The sequence below is a fragment of the Aulonocara stuartgranti genome (assembly GCF_965226115.1).
Source record: "Aulonocara stuartgranti genome assembly, chromosome: 7".
Lineage (NCBI taxonomy): Eukaryota > Metazoa > Chordata > Actinopteri > Cichliformes > Cichlidae > Aulonocara > Aulonocara stuartgranti.
The window spans coordinates 64,043,377-64,063,306 of record NC_138945.1 but is presented as its reverse complement, the minus strand read 5'-3'; the positions used below and the strand labels follow the sequence as shown (position 1 = coordinate 64,063,306).

The following is a 19,930-nucleotide window of genomic DNA, read 5'->3' as shown; positions in this document are numbered from 1 at the left end:
GTACTGTGTGTCATATTGTGGTTTAGCTTTCTGAGTTGTTCTTTTTTAAAAGAATATCATTTTCTAATGTTACACTCTTTATGAACAATTCTCTCGTTGTTCCAGGGCTCACCAATCTCATTGCGAGGGGGAAGATTCTGGTCCTCCTGACTAGGGTACCTCTCCTTTCGATCCAATAGCAAGAAGTAGATCATCTTCTCTTGGTTGTCACTGCAAAAAGGTGGCAGTAAAAAGACTCTTGAAATGTCAGGAAAAGTAAAAATACTTAATTAATTCCTACACAACCATGCGTATAATTAGATACCTAGGGTGTGTAGGGGGAAAAAAAGTACTCATACCATATCAAACTGTAAAATCCCTCACTATGATTAATGTTCTATAATGTTTTGAGATTCTTTGTGAAGCACCAATAAATATCTCTCATCATTAAAACAAAAGTTTAGTTTTACAGATCATTAAGCCGTCGTGTAATAATATGCATGCATTTTTTAAGACGCGGCACATCTCTATATGCAGAGTCGACTGGTAAGTTTATGAAAGTCTCAAAACATTACGAGTTCAACCTTTTCTTTCTCAGTAAATCAGGAAGCCTAATATCTTTAGCCTCTAGGCCAATATTCTCTATGCAAAATTCCCAGGGACTGGCCCTCTATAGTAAAGACAGATTGGAAAGCAGTAGGAGGCAAAGAGACAAGGACCTGCAACTTCAGCTAAAATGAAACAGGGGAAGGGAGATAGAGACCACAGATTTTCCTCCAGTCCAGCACTATTACGAGATCCTCCCAGGAGAAAGGAAGAAAATGGAAGGGATGGGTAGAGGGCACAGTGATGGAGTAATGCTTGCTTAGCATTAAAGTGGAGAGGATAGGCAAATGTAAAATAGTGGTAAAGGAGGAAAAGGAAACAAAGAAAAACTGCAACATCTGCACACTGGACACACATTGATAACAAACAACTGTATGAAAGTCAAGGACAGCACACACACACACACACACACACACACACAGTAGAGAAAAATATTAGAAACTGCAACTGAGACACAAATATTAAAAGCAGAACAACAACAATTTGACCCATGAGCATGTTCACAGTGGAAACCAGGATCAGTTTAAAGGGAATGTATCTGGTGGCAAACGGTGTAAGCGCTGTGTGATAACAATTAAGTGATCTATGGCTTCTGACATCTAAAGCGACAGCCTAGCAGGATTTTACAGGAGCTGGGGAAAACCAAGGCTGAGTGAGCACACAGACACAACACACCTATCCTTTCATTGCAGTGCTCTCTTCTTTTATCAAAACAACCACCAATCCCCATTCTCTTTTTTCTCCTTCGTACTACTGTCTGCTGTACAGCCATTTACTCACTCATCTGAGAGCAGGTCTTTCAGTAATTTGTTTTTGTCTCTGAAGCAGCCCAAAGAGTGCATGCTGTCCAGTACGTCGGGATCGATATCTTCTGCAGAGGGCAGGCTGCGGATGGTCACCTTCCTGGGAACTGGCTGCTCTGGCTCTGGTTCATTTTTGCCTCCTCTGTTAATACAAAGACATTCAAAAAGAAATAAGGACAATATCAGTGGGTTTGGTTGCTACTGCTACTAATTTTCAGTAATTTAATTTGGTTTTTGGTTTTTTCATATAGAAACTTGCATTTGGAACACAATTGTGTAAAATCGTAGATGTACAAACTTTAATATGACCTTTTGTGTCAGTATGACTTTAGTTTATATTAAGAGACTTTTAAAGTCACAGGTTTTCCTCAGGTGTAGGCACTTTTGCATGTTCCAGAGGGTGATTGTGTCAGCAGGATTCAGGCAGATGACTTAGTCATGCTGTTATATTCAGCAACCTGCCTCTTCTACTCTGGCGTGATTTCTAAATGTAGTTTCTTCATTATTATTATTATTATTAGATTAATTTATGTCACCTTTGTCTGCTGTTTTTTTACATGCACACACACATTTATATTCTTTAGGGCTGAAATAAAACGTTATACTGCACAGTCCATTTTCACAAAGATTTCTATAATATTCTAGATGTTTCTTTCACACACAAATCTACTACTTCTGGAAATGCGCCAATGCTTAGAAGTTATTACAGAGACAGATTTGAACTCACACACTTCCACTTTTTACCTCCCTAAATCTATTATTTTTCCTTCAGTGAACCCAGTGAAGCATAAACCTCACTGGCAGCTATTGAAATGACACAGACCTCCACTTTTCTATATGCTGTGAACTTGTGAACCAGACCTACATTGATTGTTCACCCCACATAACCACCAACACTCCTGTTTCAGTATGTGCATATAAATTCGGGTGGTAAGGGTAATGAAAAAGAAATCTAAATATATAACAGTCCAACTTCAATAAATCAAGTCTTCACGAGGACTTATAATGCCGACCCACGGGTGAAACTGTTACTTAAGTTTTGATTTATATGGAAAGCCGGTGAGGTCATAATTCGCTGCATTCTCCCTGCTATTCAATGTTTTATTATCACCAGCTGGCTGACTCTTCTGGCAAAATAAACAATCCCCTCAAAACAGGTTTATCTGTGCTCAAAAATCAAACATTTCTTTCTTTTTAACATCCCACAGTTAGAAAAAATGAAAGCACCACTAAGCGTACTTTAGACAGACGTCAAAACATGAAAATCCGTGGTCATATCATATGGCTCCAGAAAAAACAAATCATCCACAACTAAGGAACATGGTTTAAATAGTCCATTTACCCTTTTTCCATTTTAACTGCTTATCCAATTTGGGTTCAAAGAGAGTACACCATACTGCATACGGCAAGTACCATGTATGTCATGCAGTCCTCCCCCTCCACCATATCTTGACCTCATCCAGGTTGTCCCGGGCATCTTGTCCAAAATCTCTACCAGCCATTTGCTCACTGTGCACCATCACCCTCGCCAGCATCTTAATGCCTCCTACCTTCATGTGTGATTCTGAGGTTCCTTCTCATTAGCCTCATTTGCCTGTCTGTACCCAGCACACAGGCTCTGACATGACTTTAGATTCCTTCTGAAATGGTACTGTGTATGCTTACTAGGCAGAGTTTGGGGCCGTGGTCAGTGGCGGAAAGGTTGGAATTGTTGATTCTATCAATGTTGGCATTGTCTCCAATTCTGTTTTTCTGCATTTCAGTGCATTTTTATCAAGGATAATGTCAACAATATGAGCCCCTTTCTGTCAGAACATAAGAAGCACATAAGAGCCATCCTTGGTCTGCATTCAGCCATGAAACCATACATGAGCTACATGCATGATCACTGGCTTTTACATTTTGTCTGTCTTGCCTAATTTTCATTCTTTGAATGCAAGTTGTATTTATTTAGGTGAAAATTGTTTCATTTATTGCTAAAAGAGTGACTGATTCAATAAAGATCTTAAGGACACTAACCATTTGGTTCAGTAAACAGGAATAAGTTCTTTAGAAATTGAAAAAAGTGAAAAATGCTTAATATCAGAGAGAATAAGATGATTTTTAACTTTGCCAGCTTTTCACAGTTTCTACTTCATGGCAATTTTTTATGGCTGTAGTTTGCCGAGGTTGAATTATACTAATGTTTCTGCAACTGTTTATATAAACAATCAGTTTTACAACCTTTCTTATATAGGACTTAACTGTTTTCGTGGGACACTTAGTTTCAGAAAGTTAACTAAACTATCTGTTTGGCCTGGCACTGCGTTCTTCATCATCACAGCTCCAGGCAAGTGTGCTGAAAGATTGTTGGAACAATCAGTCACCATCTAAAAATACAGGGTTGATGGCTTTATTCAATTTTGTGTCAAAAGTTTTTCTTTTTGTGATTTTGACATGTTTTTTTATTTTATTTTATTATGTTTTTACATCACAGATGAGTTGCCTGTGGAAAATGACCACATTTGTCAGACAAATGTCACCTCTCATTCATTCATTTATAAGTTCATTCATTCAGCCAGTCACTTGACAAGCCAGCCTGCCGTGCAGAGACAGATAGCATGGCAACTTCCTCACTGACAAAACTCATACTACATTAGTCTTCTTGCCTAGCTCTTGTCTCCTCTTGTTTCTTATATCAGTCTTCCTGTGTTTACATGATCTTTCAGTACAGGACAGAAACCATAACTCAGCCCCTTCCAAGATGCAGACTCTCCTCTGATGATTCATCGTTGGTATTGCATTGCCAAAAGCAATCCTCAAACCTACTGGTAAATGTTTTTAATACTTAACAAAACACTTGTAAATTATTAAAATCTATTATAAGAACACTGTTATGAGAAAAATAAATAAATCTCATGATAATGGAGAGCATATTTGAAGACGTAAACACTTTAAATCGTGGATACAGATAAGTAGGATGCTCAAAGACACCCCCTTAAAAACTGATTTTCTCTTCTATTGAATGGTGTTGTTATTAAGTCAAGACCTACAGGGCTTTATACACCTTCACACATTAAGATCATGGATGACAAGGAGGTTAAGTAAATTCTTCCACTTGATCACTTTTCACTTTAATGAAGTAGTGTAAATTTAAAAACAGTGTAATTTTCAAAAGGGACTGACCGCACACAAAAAAAGTTTGTGGAACTACAGTGAAACAGAGACAGTTGTTTGAATGATGTTTCAGGAAAAGCCAATGTTGTCAAATTATAGCAAATCTACTGATCGATAATGGCCAAACCGGTAACGACTAGGCCCCTTTTTGAATAATGTGCTCTGGATGGAAAGCTATAAGATAGAGACACAACTGGAGCCTTTAGTAGAAGAGCCTCATGCATACTCTATTTGTGTATTCATATCTCTAGCATTTATTAATTTGTTTTCCCAGTTAATAAACTCGTTTATTTACAAGTGTACAATAAATTATCTCAAAATATTTGTTAGCCTAAAAAGGTGGGCACACCCCTTTCGACATGTCAAACGCTGGGTACACTGAGGTTAGCTGGGTTCAGTCTAGTCTTCATCATCTCGGTTCCTGCTGCCCTGCTCTCTGTTCAGCTGACCATATGCCTCACATCCTCTTTCACGCACTACCAATTTACCCCCACAGCCTGGAGTCGTGCCCTGCTTAAATGTACTCTTGTGTACAGAGCTGGAACTCAAAGTCATTTTTCATGTGCCAGCTCCCTTCAGGTTTACAAGCCCTGCAGAATAGCTGAAGGGAGGACAGGAGTGTAAACATAAAGAAAACAAAACAAAACAGAGGACTACTTACATGTACCATGTGTGCTTCTGGATCTGTTCTAACTGGAGAAGTAATGAGAAAAGAAAAAATGAAGATCAGTTCACAAAATGCAATTCACTGGAAAATAGTATCATGTTGTTGACAAGAGAATAAAACGATAAACGAAGGTATAGAAATTGTTGGCACATTACAACGCCAGTAAGTATTGAACTTACGAAGTTTCAAGGAAATAAAACAGAGACAATACAGGCAGGTTAAGGTGTGGAAGTAAATAATGAGACCTTCAAATGTTAAGACTGCCAATGGAAAAAAAACATATTGAGGAAAAGGAGAGAAAGGTTCAGCAAAGGCAAAAAGAGGAAGGTGATACAACTGAGCTAAACACAGAGAATATTATCTCCCTCACACATGCAGCTGACCCTGCCAAGCCCTCTGGTCTGAAGGGAATCTCCTATTCTCATCCTCTTCCCATTTCACTGACTCACACACTCACTTTTTTTAATACTACCCTTGTCATCGCACATCTAGAGTGGCCACTTTGTCACCAACCCTGTCAGCGAAGTCTTTTGTCAAAAAAGGAAAAGCAGAAAGAGAGGAACAGCGGGCAAAATAGCAACAAAGGAAGATGTCTGCTAGAATGACTCCACGGTGTTTCAACTGCCCACAGAAGGAAAGCGGATCAATGTCACTGCTGGGACTTTTTAATTTGCTCAAGCTGTTGTTGTGGAACCACAGGAGATACACACGACAGCTCTAATTATTGTCACTTATTCAGATGCATAGTTCTCGTGTCAGTGTCTCCATCAATGTCTTGATGTTACCACTTCCCTAGAGAATTTACCTCTGTGCTTCAGCACCGATGCATGCCTTCCTGAGATGTTAGTGCAATCACAGAGCCGAGAAGACTGTGGTTACTGACTATAGGTGACTCTACCACAGAGGTCGTGATATTGACAAGGACACCCTGCCAGTCAGATAGAGACTAGTGGGTGACCTACTCTGTCCGACTTTTATTGAAGGCCTGGAGGCAAGAGTCTGGTATCTCACACAGGGTTGAAAGTGATGTGGTTTGAAACGTAGAATCACATCAATCAGTTTCTAAATGTGTCACTACTGATTCCAGCTGCTTTCAGGCAGAAGAGATGCTGTATAATACTGGCTGAGAATGTTCTGTCCACATCGAGGTGTATATTTATCAAGGTGCTGCATATGTGATTCTCAGCTTACTTGTGTTTGTAGGTCTGTAAGCAGAAAGAGAACAGTCACATGGCTGTTCAGTGGAGGAAGGACCACAATCTGTGTTTACAGTAGAGACTTACTCTGTTGTTTCAAGTCATAGTATACAGAAACACAAAGTCAGATGTATAAGTATTTGGAAACTGTGTAACTGAAAGATGTGCTTGAAGTTAAAACTTTCAGCTGTGATTCAAGGGATTTAACAAAAGATTTAATCCTTCTAGTTTCACAGGCTCCAAACTAATTGCATAATTTAATGATAAGCAGTCGTGTTACGGCCATGAATCAAAGAATTCCAGCTGAATGTTTTTAGCAACAAAATTACCAAGGTTGTGTCACTGCCTAAATACTTACAGACTTTATTCAATTAAATAGACAGTTAAGAACAGCTTTTACACAATGAACAAACATTGAATTAACCTCCTAAGACCCAAACTCTTTCATGGCATGCATTTTTAATTTCTCTTTGCTATTTGGGGCGACTGGGACCTGATGAATATAAAAAGAAAGAATTACGTAGAATATATAAAACATATAATATGTACGTCCTGCTCGTACTCGATTGAACCCCATGTGACCGATGGAAATGTTCTAACTATTCATGAGATAGATTCTGCAAGGTGCCCGAAACTTGCATCGGAGATTTTGGTTCATGTTGCTGCACATCCTTGATGTGGGTTTCCTGTTCCACTAAATTCCAAAGTTGATCTCTTGGATTGAGATCTGTAAACTATGGAGGCCATTTGTGTACGGTGAACTCGTTGCCATGTTCAAGTAACCAGTTTGAGATTATTTTAGATGATGATTAGCTCTCTGACGAGGCACATTATCCTGCTGGAGGCAGCCATTGAAAAAAAGGGCGCACCGTGGTCATGAAGGGACAGACGTGGTCAACATCAATATTCAGGTAGGCTGCGCCGTTTTAGATATGCTCACTTGGTGCTAAACAGTCCAAAGTGTGCCAACTGCCTGAACTGTTGATACAAAGTAGGGGGTCTATTTATGCTTTCATGTTTTTCATCCAAATATTGCATCAGAAATGGAGACTAATATATTATAAAAATATTCAATTTTCCAATTTTGGTGAGCTAATGCTATTTGTAGCCTTGGTTTCTCTGTTCTTAGCTGACAGGAGCAGTCCCTGGTCTATTCTTCAGCTGCTGTTGCAAATCTGCTCCAAGATCTGACGTGTTGTGGTTTTAACAAGTGGTTATCCCAGCATTTCAACAGTGTGTGAAATCACCTTTCTTCCCATTCTGATGCTTTTTTTTTTTTTACTTTAGCAGGTTGTCTTGACAATTTCTGCTGCCATGTGATTGGCTGAGTAGCTGTTCATATTAAAAAGCAGCTGAACATTAGGCTTAAGAAGAAGAGATGTTCTTTTCCTCCACATGAATGCTAAACCCCATTTTCTTCAGCTTTACTCTTACTGTAGTCATTGCAGTCTTTGTAATTGCTGAGAGAGCAGTAACAGAAGGATCGGTAAGTATTTCAGATTCCGAGATAACCCTTGCCAATTTTGGCAAGTCTTTAAAAGATTACATTGGCCTAAAAACAATTGTCATCATTAAAACAAAGTGTTTCAGTCCACTTCTAGAAAGGTTCTGGTGTCTCTTACAAAAAACAAAACACCTTTATTTCCATCTAGGAACTTTGCTCTTTATTATAGTAATCTAGTCAATTCTCTGTATTACTCAGGTACCATGAGGAGGCAGATCTTTCCACGGTGTCTTTTATAATTTGAATACTGAAGATGAGATGATTGCGCTGAGGTGGTTGGCTTAGTTGCCTCTGGGTCCCTGACTGCACAGACAGGAAATGGAGAGAAAGGCTTTTATTGGCCTAAGCCCCTTAATCCCAGGTACGTGCCCTCCCACTCAAACTCTGAGGAGGCCTTGACTTTGTGTGTTTACTTATGTGCGTCTGCTTACAAACCTAATTAACAGAAGGTGACAATACACCTACTGAAACACAGCCCGTATTTAGAGTCTGATTGCCCCATTGATTTGATTCAGCAAACATTATTATGGAAATAATCCCACATAAGTGAATGTCATATTCCATTATGATGTCATTTTTGCCCCTCAGTGTACCTGGCTCAGGTCTGACTAGCGGTCACTATAAACTCCACGAATGCTCGATCTAACGAGGATATTTGACATTCCTCGAGGTTACAACACATCCCCTGAGCTCTGTGTGGAGTCCTGATGCAAGAGAGGAGCAGACAGGTAGCATATTCTCTCCCAGCAGCATGGTCTGCATGTAACCCTTTGACTAGGACATTGCTGGAGGCTGGTGGACATATCTAGGGAATCTCAGGGTGACCTGTCCTCATCAGACAGAGGGACCAGAAAAATAAATAATATAGTGTGCATAGTGCATAATAAAAAGGTTTGATCTTTCTGTTTCTTGTTTCAATACAAATGAGCATCCTGCATATGAACATCTCTTTTCATGTCGGTTTCTAAACTTTATTTTTCTGCTGCTACTCCTGCCGCTGTTTTTCACATTCCTGTTACTTTACTCTTACTCATTCTGACACGGTTTGAGATGATTTAATGCATAAAGAAATGGAGCAGCAACATTCGCCAAGGGTGGTGTCATCACCACCCTTGGCGAATGTTGCTGGCAAGTGCATGAAAATAGTTTTGTTTGATGCACTGATTCACAGAGATACCTGGAGAAGCTGTGTGCATACAGTAAAAATGAGGATGTGATTAAATACAGTAACTTGCAGACTGGATGTAGCTTTGTGCACTGTTCTGAATGTGAAATGCAGGATAACAAAGAAGGGCTCCACTGTCTCTCTGGTAAACATGTCCGTTTTTTAGTTCTTTCATTATTTACATTCGTCTATCTCTCTCAACCCGACACTCCGTCCTTTATATCTCTGTTCTTGCTCTCTAATCCGGTTACCTTGCCAAGGTGATCAGTGTGCGGTACACAAGCAACACTCCTCTCCTGAATCCACACAATGTACTTGAACTTACACAGAACTGGGAATGATACAAACACATTTGTATCAAGAAAGAACAACAGCACCAAACTGATACTATATATTTTAGTTTAAGTTAGTTGATCTTACTCTTACTCCACATCTGTCCAAATATTTTCCAGGAATAGTTTCTTGAATTATGTATAAAATTAATTTGTAGTTTCTAAAATGTAATTAGTAAACACTGTTGGTAGTAAATATTAACTACGAAATATTTTTTGCTGATAGACTGTACTGTTTAAGTTCTAGGTACTATACGAATACTGAATTAAACTAGATAAAAGTAGAACCTTCTTCACTCCATTTGTGGGGCAGGTTATTGCACCCATCTTGGAGAACTTTCAAAAGCTGTTCAGTGGAAATATGCTGTCTCATTTGCATCCGTCTTTTAATGTAGTCCTAGGCAGACTCGGTGATGTTGACATGATAATAGGACATTATGTTGATGCTGAGGACTCTGCAAAGCCATGTTATCTGTTGCAGAAGTTCCTCTTCTTATTGAAGATTGCTCTTTATGATTCTGTCTGTATGTCTGGGCTTGCTGCAATGCTAACAATCTTAACTTCTAAAATGCCCCTAAAACCTCTGCACCATATTAGATTTCATGTCCCTTTTATTCCCTATGCATAAAGAGGTAAGGTTGCAAAGTGTACTGAGTACTTTTATGTGCATAAAAGATATGCACAAATACACACAATTCTGAGTTAACACCGAGTCTCTTTACTGAACTGACCGTTAATCTTTTGGAGGCATCCACTTCAATCATGCCACGGAGAAGGTTCTGACAATCTGGAGGGATGAAGTGTGGCATGTGAAACACACCCAGCTTCACCTTCTCCAAAAGATTCCTTAAGTTGTCATCATCAAACGGTAGGGCGCCCTGAAGAAACATAAAGGCAGAGAAAAGAGAAAAGAAAAGAGACTGAAATGATAGTTGGCAGACGTGACAAGTAGGAGCAGGGAACTAAGTAGAGAAGAAAGAATTTGCGCTTAATACAACAGCAGCATTATGACAGAGAAAATGATTTTAACTGACTGAAGTCACAAAAGAAAAAAAAGATTATTAATGACTAACAAGACTCGCTAGAAGAAACAAAAACACATTTCGAATCTTAATCCTGCACGACTTAAAAATTCAGCTTGCTTTCGCAACTCATTAAACTCTTCAGTTGGAGCATTTTGCCCTAAACAGCAACGCTAAATAAATAATAAACAGCAGTGAGCTGAAAACAGGGCTTCGCTAATAATTACCCAGATTTCTCATTTACCTCATTCATTTAGAATTCTTTCATAAGAGTCATTTATCAGAGGGTGCTGACACCTCACAGATGTAGCAATTTGATGAATGGCAACCTCAATCACAAGAGAAGATGGAGGGGTGGAGAAAGATGGAAAGGGTGAGGAAAATACAGAAAGAGCTGCTGAGAAATAAAGAGGCAGGAAAAAGGAAGGTAGACTTGTGTAACAGATGATCTGAGTGCAGCCTAACTCCTGTGGAGTATGCGTGTCTCCCACAATCAGACAAATGGTTATCTCGCGGCTAGTCAGCAGGACGAAACTGAAGAGAGACAGCATTTTTCTGCAGTCAAGCAGCAGAGGCGGAAAAAAAACTTTTGTTTGGAGCGAGAAAAGCGTGGTCATGATGGAGATAATGGTAAGCAACATCAGTTTTATGCAACACAACAGTACTAAGTATACTATCCTTAAAACAAGTGCACACACACATAAGACAGACAGAGTGGAGGGAGAGAGCGGCAAAAACAAAGACAAATACACAGGGCCTGTGGCCAAAAGCTGCCCTGTCAGCATTGGTATTTATTTTAGGCTCTTGTCTTTCAGTTTGGCTGTATGAATTATTCATGCAGCTGGAGTGTGTAGGAACTACAGTACAGCTGTTGATGAAACAAAGCTTCGGGGCTGCATGGCTGGGGAACCACAGACATAATGCAGCTAGAGAATAGACCTGATTATGGATACAGCGTCGTCTGTGGGTACAGGATAATGAATAAAAAGATGCTTCTTTTCTCTGATCTTCTGTAGCACAACTATATCAGCTAGAGGGTGTTTCTGCAACATTTAGGGTTTTTTTCATTTAAATGACAGAATTTGAATTTAACTCCTTAACACCTGAGTTTATGTCAGAGGCTCCGTGGTGAGTTTAGGCTAGCACTCTCTTTTTATTTCTCAAGCTTCACTTGCGTTCTTTATTTATTCACTACGATGCAAAGGCTAGACTTACTCCTGGATATGACACAAAAGCAACACTTCATGGCAAAATTGTATTACGCAATATGCCTCTAGAGATGTTAAACTAGGTGTCAGTATAATATTAACATCATTTACTGAAGAACAAGCTGACACTCACCACCAACAGAGCAAAAAGAATGACCCCACAGCTCCAGACGTCTGCTTTCCTCCCGTCATACTTCTCTCCCTAAGGGCAAAACATTGTATTAGACAAGTTTAGACTGAACGTTAAGGCCAACTGAAACAAGACGGAGGATGACTAAAAATAAGTTAGCACAGGAGGAATGAATATTGTGATTCTGTGAGTAGTCACTTACCCTGATGACCTCTGGACATGCGTAGTGTGGAGATCTGTTGGAAAAGGAGCAAACAGATACAGAAGGTTCAAGTTATCTAAGGACTTTTTTCCGTTGTGCTGCAGAGTAAATAAAAGTTCACAACAGATAAAACAAACAAGCATAAGTCACTGTCTGAAAATATGAAGACAACAATTTATGCAGACAGTAAAACTCTCCAGCGAACGTAGATCAAGATGTGTTTTAGGAGTTTAGGGGTCCTGAGAGTGTTTGGATGTCCTCTGCCTTGCTCAGTCAAGGGCATCCTCTCACAGCAGACGGTGAACAGACCCACTAATCTTTACAGCCCCTGGATAGACTGACAGTAAAGCCAATGACTAGATTGACATATCAATATCATATGAAGATTTATGGAGCTACCTTGCAAAGACCCCTCCATAAGCACAGGTCTATGGATGAGTGCATCATATGGGTGACTTGTTACTCTATATATTAATTCTTCTCACTGTTTGACATTCCTATATTTTTAAGGTATTCTCTGGAAATCAATTAATCAGATAAAAAACTTAATTTCTTTGCTCCTCAAAACAAATCACCTGTCTCCCTAGACCTCCTACCATTATGAAATGTGTTGTCCACCTCTTTGTCTCACTCTGTTTAATGGCATAGCATTTGGGTCGACTGAGGGACTACGTAGTTTGTAAACAGCCTTTAGATTGGCTGTTTTCTTGTGCACTCAAGAATACCAGCTCTGACAGCCCAGCTTATTCAGACTGTCAAAATACTGGCCAAAAACAAACACGGCTACCGTGCCAACTCGGGATCTCCAAGTGCCTGTGCAAATAAGTACTTGATGACTTTTCTTCAAAGAAAAAAAACCCATCAGCTCTGCACTCATTTTACTTCATGAAGGCCACAACACACAAGGCATGCAAAACCTATAGCTTTATCCCATTTAGGTCATTCCTTGTCAGTTCATCAAATGCCACACGTTCCCCTACAGCTTTGGTTTCGACAGGACTTCAAATCTACTGTCAAAGACTGGGAATGCAAATATTTTATTTCTTCAAGCATCCACCATTCTATGCCACACTCTTTACAGCCTATATTCACAGAGCCATAGTAGCAGATAATGACACAGAAAAAAATACGGAACTTCACGTGTAAAAACATACCTAACCTTCATCCATTGGGACACTTAAATCAAAAAAACCAAACCAACAGAAACGCGAAATTTTAGCATTTTTTCAGGCAAATTTGTGAGAGTGAGGTGGGAGTTTTTTGTTTGTTTTCTGTACGGTTTCTTTTGTGTTACATTTCATGAATTCAGATGGGTTCAGATGAACTGACCCACATATAAGAGGTGGAAGTAGCCAATAGGTCAAATAGCTGAAGCCAATGCATCGGTACTTTAAAGCGCAGTACCACTGGTGGTTGCTACAAAAAAGGATCCATGTAGTTCTTTTATAACAAAAAAAAGAGGTAAGTCAGTAAAACGCTTCATGTTATTAGGATTTTTTGATCAAAAATTTTTAAAGTAAATGTATTACTCTTTTATCTAACGAAAATGTTTAATGTATTCATCCTCTAAAGGTGCGGCCACTTTTGGTATGCCTTAGGAACACTGGGTCTAGGATGAGCTTTGTAGTGCTCACTTTGAAACACTCAGTCCACTCATTATTTTATGTTTAGAAAGCCCCTTCTGCTATTATGATAACATTCTGACTTTTGAAAGGCTAACCTAGTTCAGCTGCAATGTTTCCCACTATCACAGCTCTATTTAGTAAGTAATTTGCTGCCAGCGACTCGCAGCACAAGCTTAACTACACCAGGTATACAGTGTTTCATTAAGTTAACAACCATTCAATGACACGATAAAATCCATCCGAGTACGCTTCAGTGAACAAGCCAGTTAACGGGGTCAATGCTGCAAAGTTCCTTTCACATTTGATTGCGGATCAAGTATGGGTGATATTGTAGAAACATCCATGCTGCTCACACCAGGTTCAGGTTATATGGTGGGACACTAAAGATAAATAGAAAACCGTGAGAGCCACTTCCCACTGACCAGAAAAATATAGTCTTTAGAAAAACAGTTCAACGTGGGTTTGGCATTACATCAGTCTTTTCTCTGTCTTTCTCAAACTAACACCACTAGCATCACATAAATAAAATCAACAGGCAGGAAAGGACTGTCTTCTATTTTCAGAGGGCAACAAATACCACAAAATTGATGCATAAAAAGTTGGCTTTATCTCATGTATAGAGTTCATGAGTTGTAACTGTCTAGAGAGGGATTTCTGGACCTCTACAATACACAGTATACTGGATACATATGTATGAAGGGATGTATCGTGATCTTAAGAGATGTGAATTACGACAGAAGCATTGAAAGACGCGCTGAGACACTGAGACATAAAGCTGATCTTCATGAAAATTCATCTTTTTGGACTAAATCCGTGCACTTCCTCATTGCATATAAGATCATTTCCTTTCATCAATCTGTGCCATGGAATTATAGTAAATAAACAGTAAGCAGTGATGAACTCCCAGCTGGGTTTGTACAGACAGAGGAAGAGGTTGTATTTGCATCCCAGAATCCATATTTGAATATGCTTGCCAATGCATCTGCTATACATCTGTATGTCTGCACGTATTTATGTATGTGCTCTGAGGCTCCCACTACTCTACCTGGGGCAAGTTTCATCTTCACTCAGCTCCATTACCCACAGCAAATGGAATACATTTGTGTCAGACTGCTGCATGATGAGAAGGGGCCAGATAAATGTGTTTAATTAAAAAGTGTCATATCTACACTTAGAGACGGGACATTCAGAGGGGCATGAATAATCAATAACAACACACATACACACATATTAGGAAACAGCACGAAGACACGAAAACATTAATGGCGCCAACATTCTGCTATGAGACGTACATGCAAACAGACAAGATCTAATCAAGACTGTAAGGCTCGTGTTTTTGGTGCCGTAGGGTTGTTCAGATAGACACCTGATCTCTCTGTAAATGACAATGCTCAAAGTGATTGCCAATCAAGATGCTATTTGCTCGTTTTCTCGTTACTGTATCAAATTATTATCATTAGTAATAATGTAAAACTAATTTAATTTGCAAGCCATCATTTGCAACTCCAACACACATGGGAAGCCATATGCATACACAATACAAAAGCATGTCAATACATATCCACACACAAACATGGACACATGTGCAAACTTTGAAATTAATATGCAGATAGGAAGTGGCTAAATTTATTGATTGGAAAGAAAACAGTATTTCTCTCAATTGTCTTCTCATTTCCTGAAGGTGGTAGGTTCTGTGTTTGTGTCAGGGAAACAATTTAATGTAAGGGGCTGCTTTTATCTTCACTCTTCTCTCCTATATATTCCCTCCTCACAGATGTGGAGTCAGAGTGGAGGAGAGACAGATGCAGGGCACGCAATGTCAAATGACTTGATGACGACTTATGTTATTAGGAGCGCAATCAAGTGTTAATCTGTAAAAACAAAAAAATCGTGAACAGATGTGGGCCCCAACCAAACTGCGTGCATGCATTTGTTTCATGGACAGCTCTGTGTTCGTGCTTCCAACAGGGTACTTTCAGTACTTTATACATTTAAGAGGGCAAAGAATATTCATTCCACCTCTATCAAATTAAGGCTTGCTCCGAGTGAGTGGCAGCAGAATGCAATCAAATATAGATCAAGTTGGTCAAAAGATACTGCTGAGTAAGAGCTGCTGCATATAGGCTTTCTAGGAAAATAGAAAACTTTAATCTGGTCATCAAAGCTGAACAATGACTAAACGGTGGACACATCTGACTTGCAGATTGCTATGCGCACTGCTTTGAGTTGGCCTGATCTCTACCGATGAGTCATGAGAGCTTAGGCATTGTGCGACTGCTGAAAAAAAATTATGCAACAGTTTCAACTGGATGCATGTGTTTGCATGCACATGCACAATGAACGCGCATGTGTGTGTGTTATATAAAGGGAGGGAGTCAGAGACAGAGAGGCACCCAAACAAGCAGAGGACATAGGGACTTAGAGGTGGGGGATGAACTAAGCCTGTTCTGTGTGCGCATGTGTGTTGCTGTATTGCGTGTGTAAAGTGTGTGTAACTTCAGTTTCAGCTGATTTGGAGGCTTAATCTGGACAGAATCAATCTGAGCTGGGGACAGCTGTCACAGAGCATATATCCAGCCGTGCACAGAGTGTCATGTGCAAATGCAGAGGAAATATTTTCCCAAGACATCCACTTTACAAGCAAGATAACAACTTAGACCACTCAGTTTGAGCAAATTTGTGGAACCATTTCTAGAGTGTTATGGATGTCTGTCACAAGTGTGTGCAAGACTTTGAGCCAGCTCTGACATCAAAACATCATTACTTCCCTATCGAGTGCCTGCTTGTGTTCTATATATGTTTTAATAGGTGAACTATACCTACTTATCAAAACTATGTTATTTTACTCCATCACTAGACAATAAGATTTCATTATCTTGGGAAAATAATTGGAGATTATGTATCGGAATTTCAGGAGCAGGACCACGCCTCCAAACACGCTCCTTCCGGCTGTCATCTATATAGGTTCCCCTAGTTCTGCAAGCTGATCATTCTCGTTTACGTGCTCCACCCTCCCTCCGTCCTTCTTCTCCATTCTTCAACTTCTTCACTTCTGTTAAGTACATGGGGATCTGCCAGGCCCGGTAGCCATCGCCAGTCCCCTTAGAGGCCTTCGCCAAACCGCAGCTCAATTCACGTCAAAGCATTCACTTTTACCTACTAAAACGCTGTCAAACTTAAATGAGGATGTGGGCCCAGCTAGTGATAAAGAGAATAAAAATAACAATGCACTTCTATCATATTGGGTTGTGCTTACATATTCAAATCTTTTTGAAGTGAATTTAATGGAAGAGTGAAATGCTATAGTGCAGCAGTGAGGTGTTTCTGTTAATCCATGGTGTCACTGAGTTTATGACCCCAGTGCTTAAAAGTCATCATAAAGTGTGTTGCCTTTTATTGATAAATATGACCCTGCACAATGACCGCCACACCTTAGGGTTGAAGAAAATCACTCCCACAATAAAAGAGACCTCGGTCCTTTTTCGAGTGTAGTCCCACTTTAAAAGTGACTCTTCCTGCAAGCAAATTCATTAATGTCATGGGATTGATGTGCCTGGTGCGGTTGTGACTATTAGATCATAAACCCAGTGTGAAATATTAGAAGACGGGAGCAGTAATGTGTGGCCGTGGCCCTGGCCACGCTCATCGCCAGATACCACAGTCGGTGATAGACACTGAAAGTGTCTCCTGAAGAGATCAGCACAGCACGATTATGGGCACTTTGACAACGCTGCACCTAGCTGAGAGCCTGATGGCTCCACTCACTCCACTTAGTCTCTCTGAATTCTCCCCGTTTTCCTCTTCCATAGCAGCATTTCCACCTCCACTATGACCTTTTAATTACTCCCTCGGGACATCTGATATCTAATATCATTCAGTACATACAGACATTACCATTTGTGATTCTACTTACCCACAGCTGGTTTCCAACAAACTATCGCCAACCTGAAGGGAAGCCATGCCAAAGTCTGCTATCCTGATGTTGTTCTTTTCATCTAGCAAGAGGTTCTCTGGCTTTAGATCCCTGTGACTGAAAGAAAATGAGATAGAAACATGCAGCAGTTAATGAAACGTGAAAAAGCTCATCATATTTAATAAAAGCAAGTGATACTGAGGAGAAACAAAAGGGGTCCTGAACGGTATATCAAACACCTGTACACCACACTTGGATCCATGCATGAACAAGACATAACAGTAACCAGCTATTGCTGCTACCATCATGCTCTTGGCAACACCTCTCTCCTTTGATCTGTCCAAGCTAAAACTAAGGGCTCCCACCTTGTAACTGCACTGGTAAAAGGTGTGAGAGCCCCCTGCTGTGTCCTTTTCTCCTTCTGTTTCCTTCTCTCTTTGTCCCTCAGCTCCTTCCTCTCATCTCCCAGACAGCCACCAGCAAACTGGCTGAGCAAAGGGCATCAAGGGGAGGCAACCGCAGAGGTGGTGTTCATTAGATGCCATTCAGTACCACTAAACACAGCAAGGGGGATAATATCCAGCAGACATAATCTCCCTACTTAAAAGGAGCCGTTGAGAGAAATAACTTTCTGATGCTGACTCTGAGGTTAAGACCTCAATTTTGATGAGTGGCGTTAGCATTTTATTGGATGTTTAACATCTCTTCCCGGGTTGAGGGTTCTATTACATCATACTGTACAGTTCTTGTGATGTCTGCCAATGCTGAAGAGGGTAGCACAGACATGTATATGTATGTGTATACGCTGACACTTACTTGGCTATCTTTTCTACAATCTTTATGTACTTCCTTAGTTTCCATTTTGCTTTAATAGGAGGTCTTGGGTATTGGAGAGCCCCAGAGTTATCTCGACTTTCATCTTCCTGCTACTCTAATGATAGAAAGGGGAGATAGAACAATAGCTGGATGTGACTGCCTTTGAAGAGTGCCTCATCACAATGGACATTTAACCTTAGATGACATCAGTTGCTGTAAAACTCGTTTCCTGTCCTGAGGGATTAACTGTCAGCTGGCTTGTTATCATCCTGGCAGTCTCTGTGATCTCAGCTATAATTGAAATAAAACATAGATAGCATCTAAAACAGTTCTCCCCAGGCTAAATCTTTCATCAATTCACACAACCATCATTTGACTGTGATGCAAGTAGCCTGAGAGTTTTAACTAGCACTGTCATGGGGAAGGAACAAACATTTACGAAACTGCTCCAGGGGCACCAATATGAGAGTGTCTGAACAGTGCATCTCCAAGGTGCATGCATGTGTCCCAACAGGTCAGAGCATTATTGTAAAGTGTTCAGAGTGGCTGTTGATTATATAATGATCATAGTGATATTTATGAATGTGTTAAAAGATTCATTAATATTGAAATAATGGACAAAGTCTCCTAGCTAAAAGACCAGGAGGAAACACTGTAAATTTTAAGGGAGATTAATGTCGTATTAGTCGTTTTTGTATTATTATTTTTGAGTGGAACAAAAAAAAGGAAAAGCCTGAAAAATTTGTGCACCAAAGATTTCAGCTCTCAGATTATTAATTAATTAGCTTATACATTTTTTAAAAGTAAGGTATCAGATCTCAGACCTTAAGTAGCCTGTGGGTGCTAAGGCTGAGTTTACAAAAACTCATCGCATATTTCCCAAAAATCATCCATCAAGGGTTCCTTTACCCACCTACCAGCTCACAAAGCAAGAGAATGGTAGAGCGAAGAGCAAAAGGAATACCAGTTCTGAAACCTACCATCACACAATCATGAAAAACACTAAAGATGAAAAGTGAATGACTTGTAAGACAGCATGGTGATCCTAAATACACCCCAAAATCCACAGCCCCTAGAGGTGCAAGCTCAAGTTTCAGCTACAGCCCACACATTCCCTAAAATCACTGAAAATCTTTGGATACACATTAAAAAGACCAGTGCATGCAAAACAACCCAGGAACCTCAAAGAGCCACACCTACACACCTAACAAATAAAAACTGATAGCATGTGAAGCGGCTCCAAAAGTCTTTATAAGCTGTGATACTTTCCAAAAGGTGTAAGCACAGACTATGCAGGGTGCTTTAATTTTTGCTTCTGGTCTTCTCCCTGAACTGTCTTCATCAGATGCAACAAAAATTAAGTTTGTCTCTTAAAGAGCACTAAACACGGCATAAAGAAAGTGCGTTGTCACAGGCCCATCACATGTAAAACAAACAGTCAACACTCAAGAGGTTGTTCCACAAAAAAAGGCAACAGCACATTTAAGCAGTGAACGCACCAGAGGAACAAATTGCATCTAAATGCTTTATTGGTTGTCAAGACCCTGGTATCTATAATGGGACATTAAACTGCCTCTCTGTCACATTAGACTGCACTTTGCTACTG

The 19,930-nt window shown here is 39.9% G+C and overlaps 1 protein-coding gene across 12 annotated transcripts in view; it reads right to left on the bottom strand.

Moving 5' to 3' along the window:
* The window catches only part of brsk2a (BR serine/threonine kinase 2a), a 176,363-nt gene that overhangs the window by 20,256 nt on the left and 136,177 nt on the right, over window positions 1-19,930 (bottom strand). For 11 of the 12 annotated variants that reach the window (XM_082539944.1, XM_082539940.1, XM_082539946.1 and 8 more), the window contains 7 exons: window positions 17,509-17,625; window positions 11,971-12,004; window positions 11,772-11,840; window positions 10,140-10,286; window positions 5,206-5,237; window positions 1,366-1,530; window positions 113-210 (listed from right to left, as the gene is read on the bottom strand). In XM_082539944.1, coding sequence (XP_082396070.1) covers window positions 113-210; window positions 1,366-1,530; window positions 5,206-5,237; window positions 10,140-10,286; window positions 11,772-11,840; window positions 11,971-12,004; window positions 17,509-17,625 — 662 coding nt within the window. Of the gene's footprint in view, window positions 1-112; window positions 211-1,365; window positions 1,531-5,205; window positions 5,238-10,139; window positions 10,287-11,771; window positions 11,841-11,970; window positions 12,005-17,508; window positions 17,626-18,324; window positions 18,440-19,930 lie in introns of all 12 variants that reach the window. The other variant, XM_082539951.1, reaches the window with a different exon arrangement.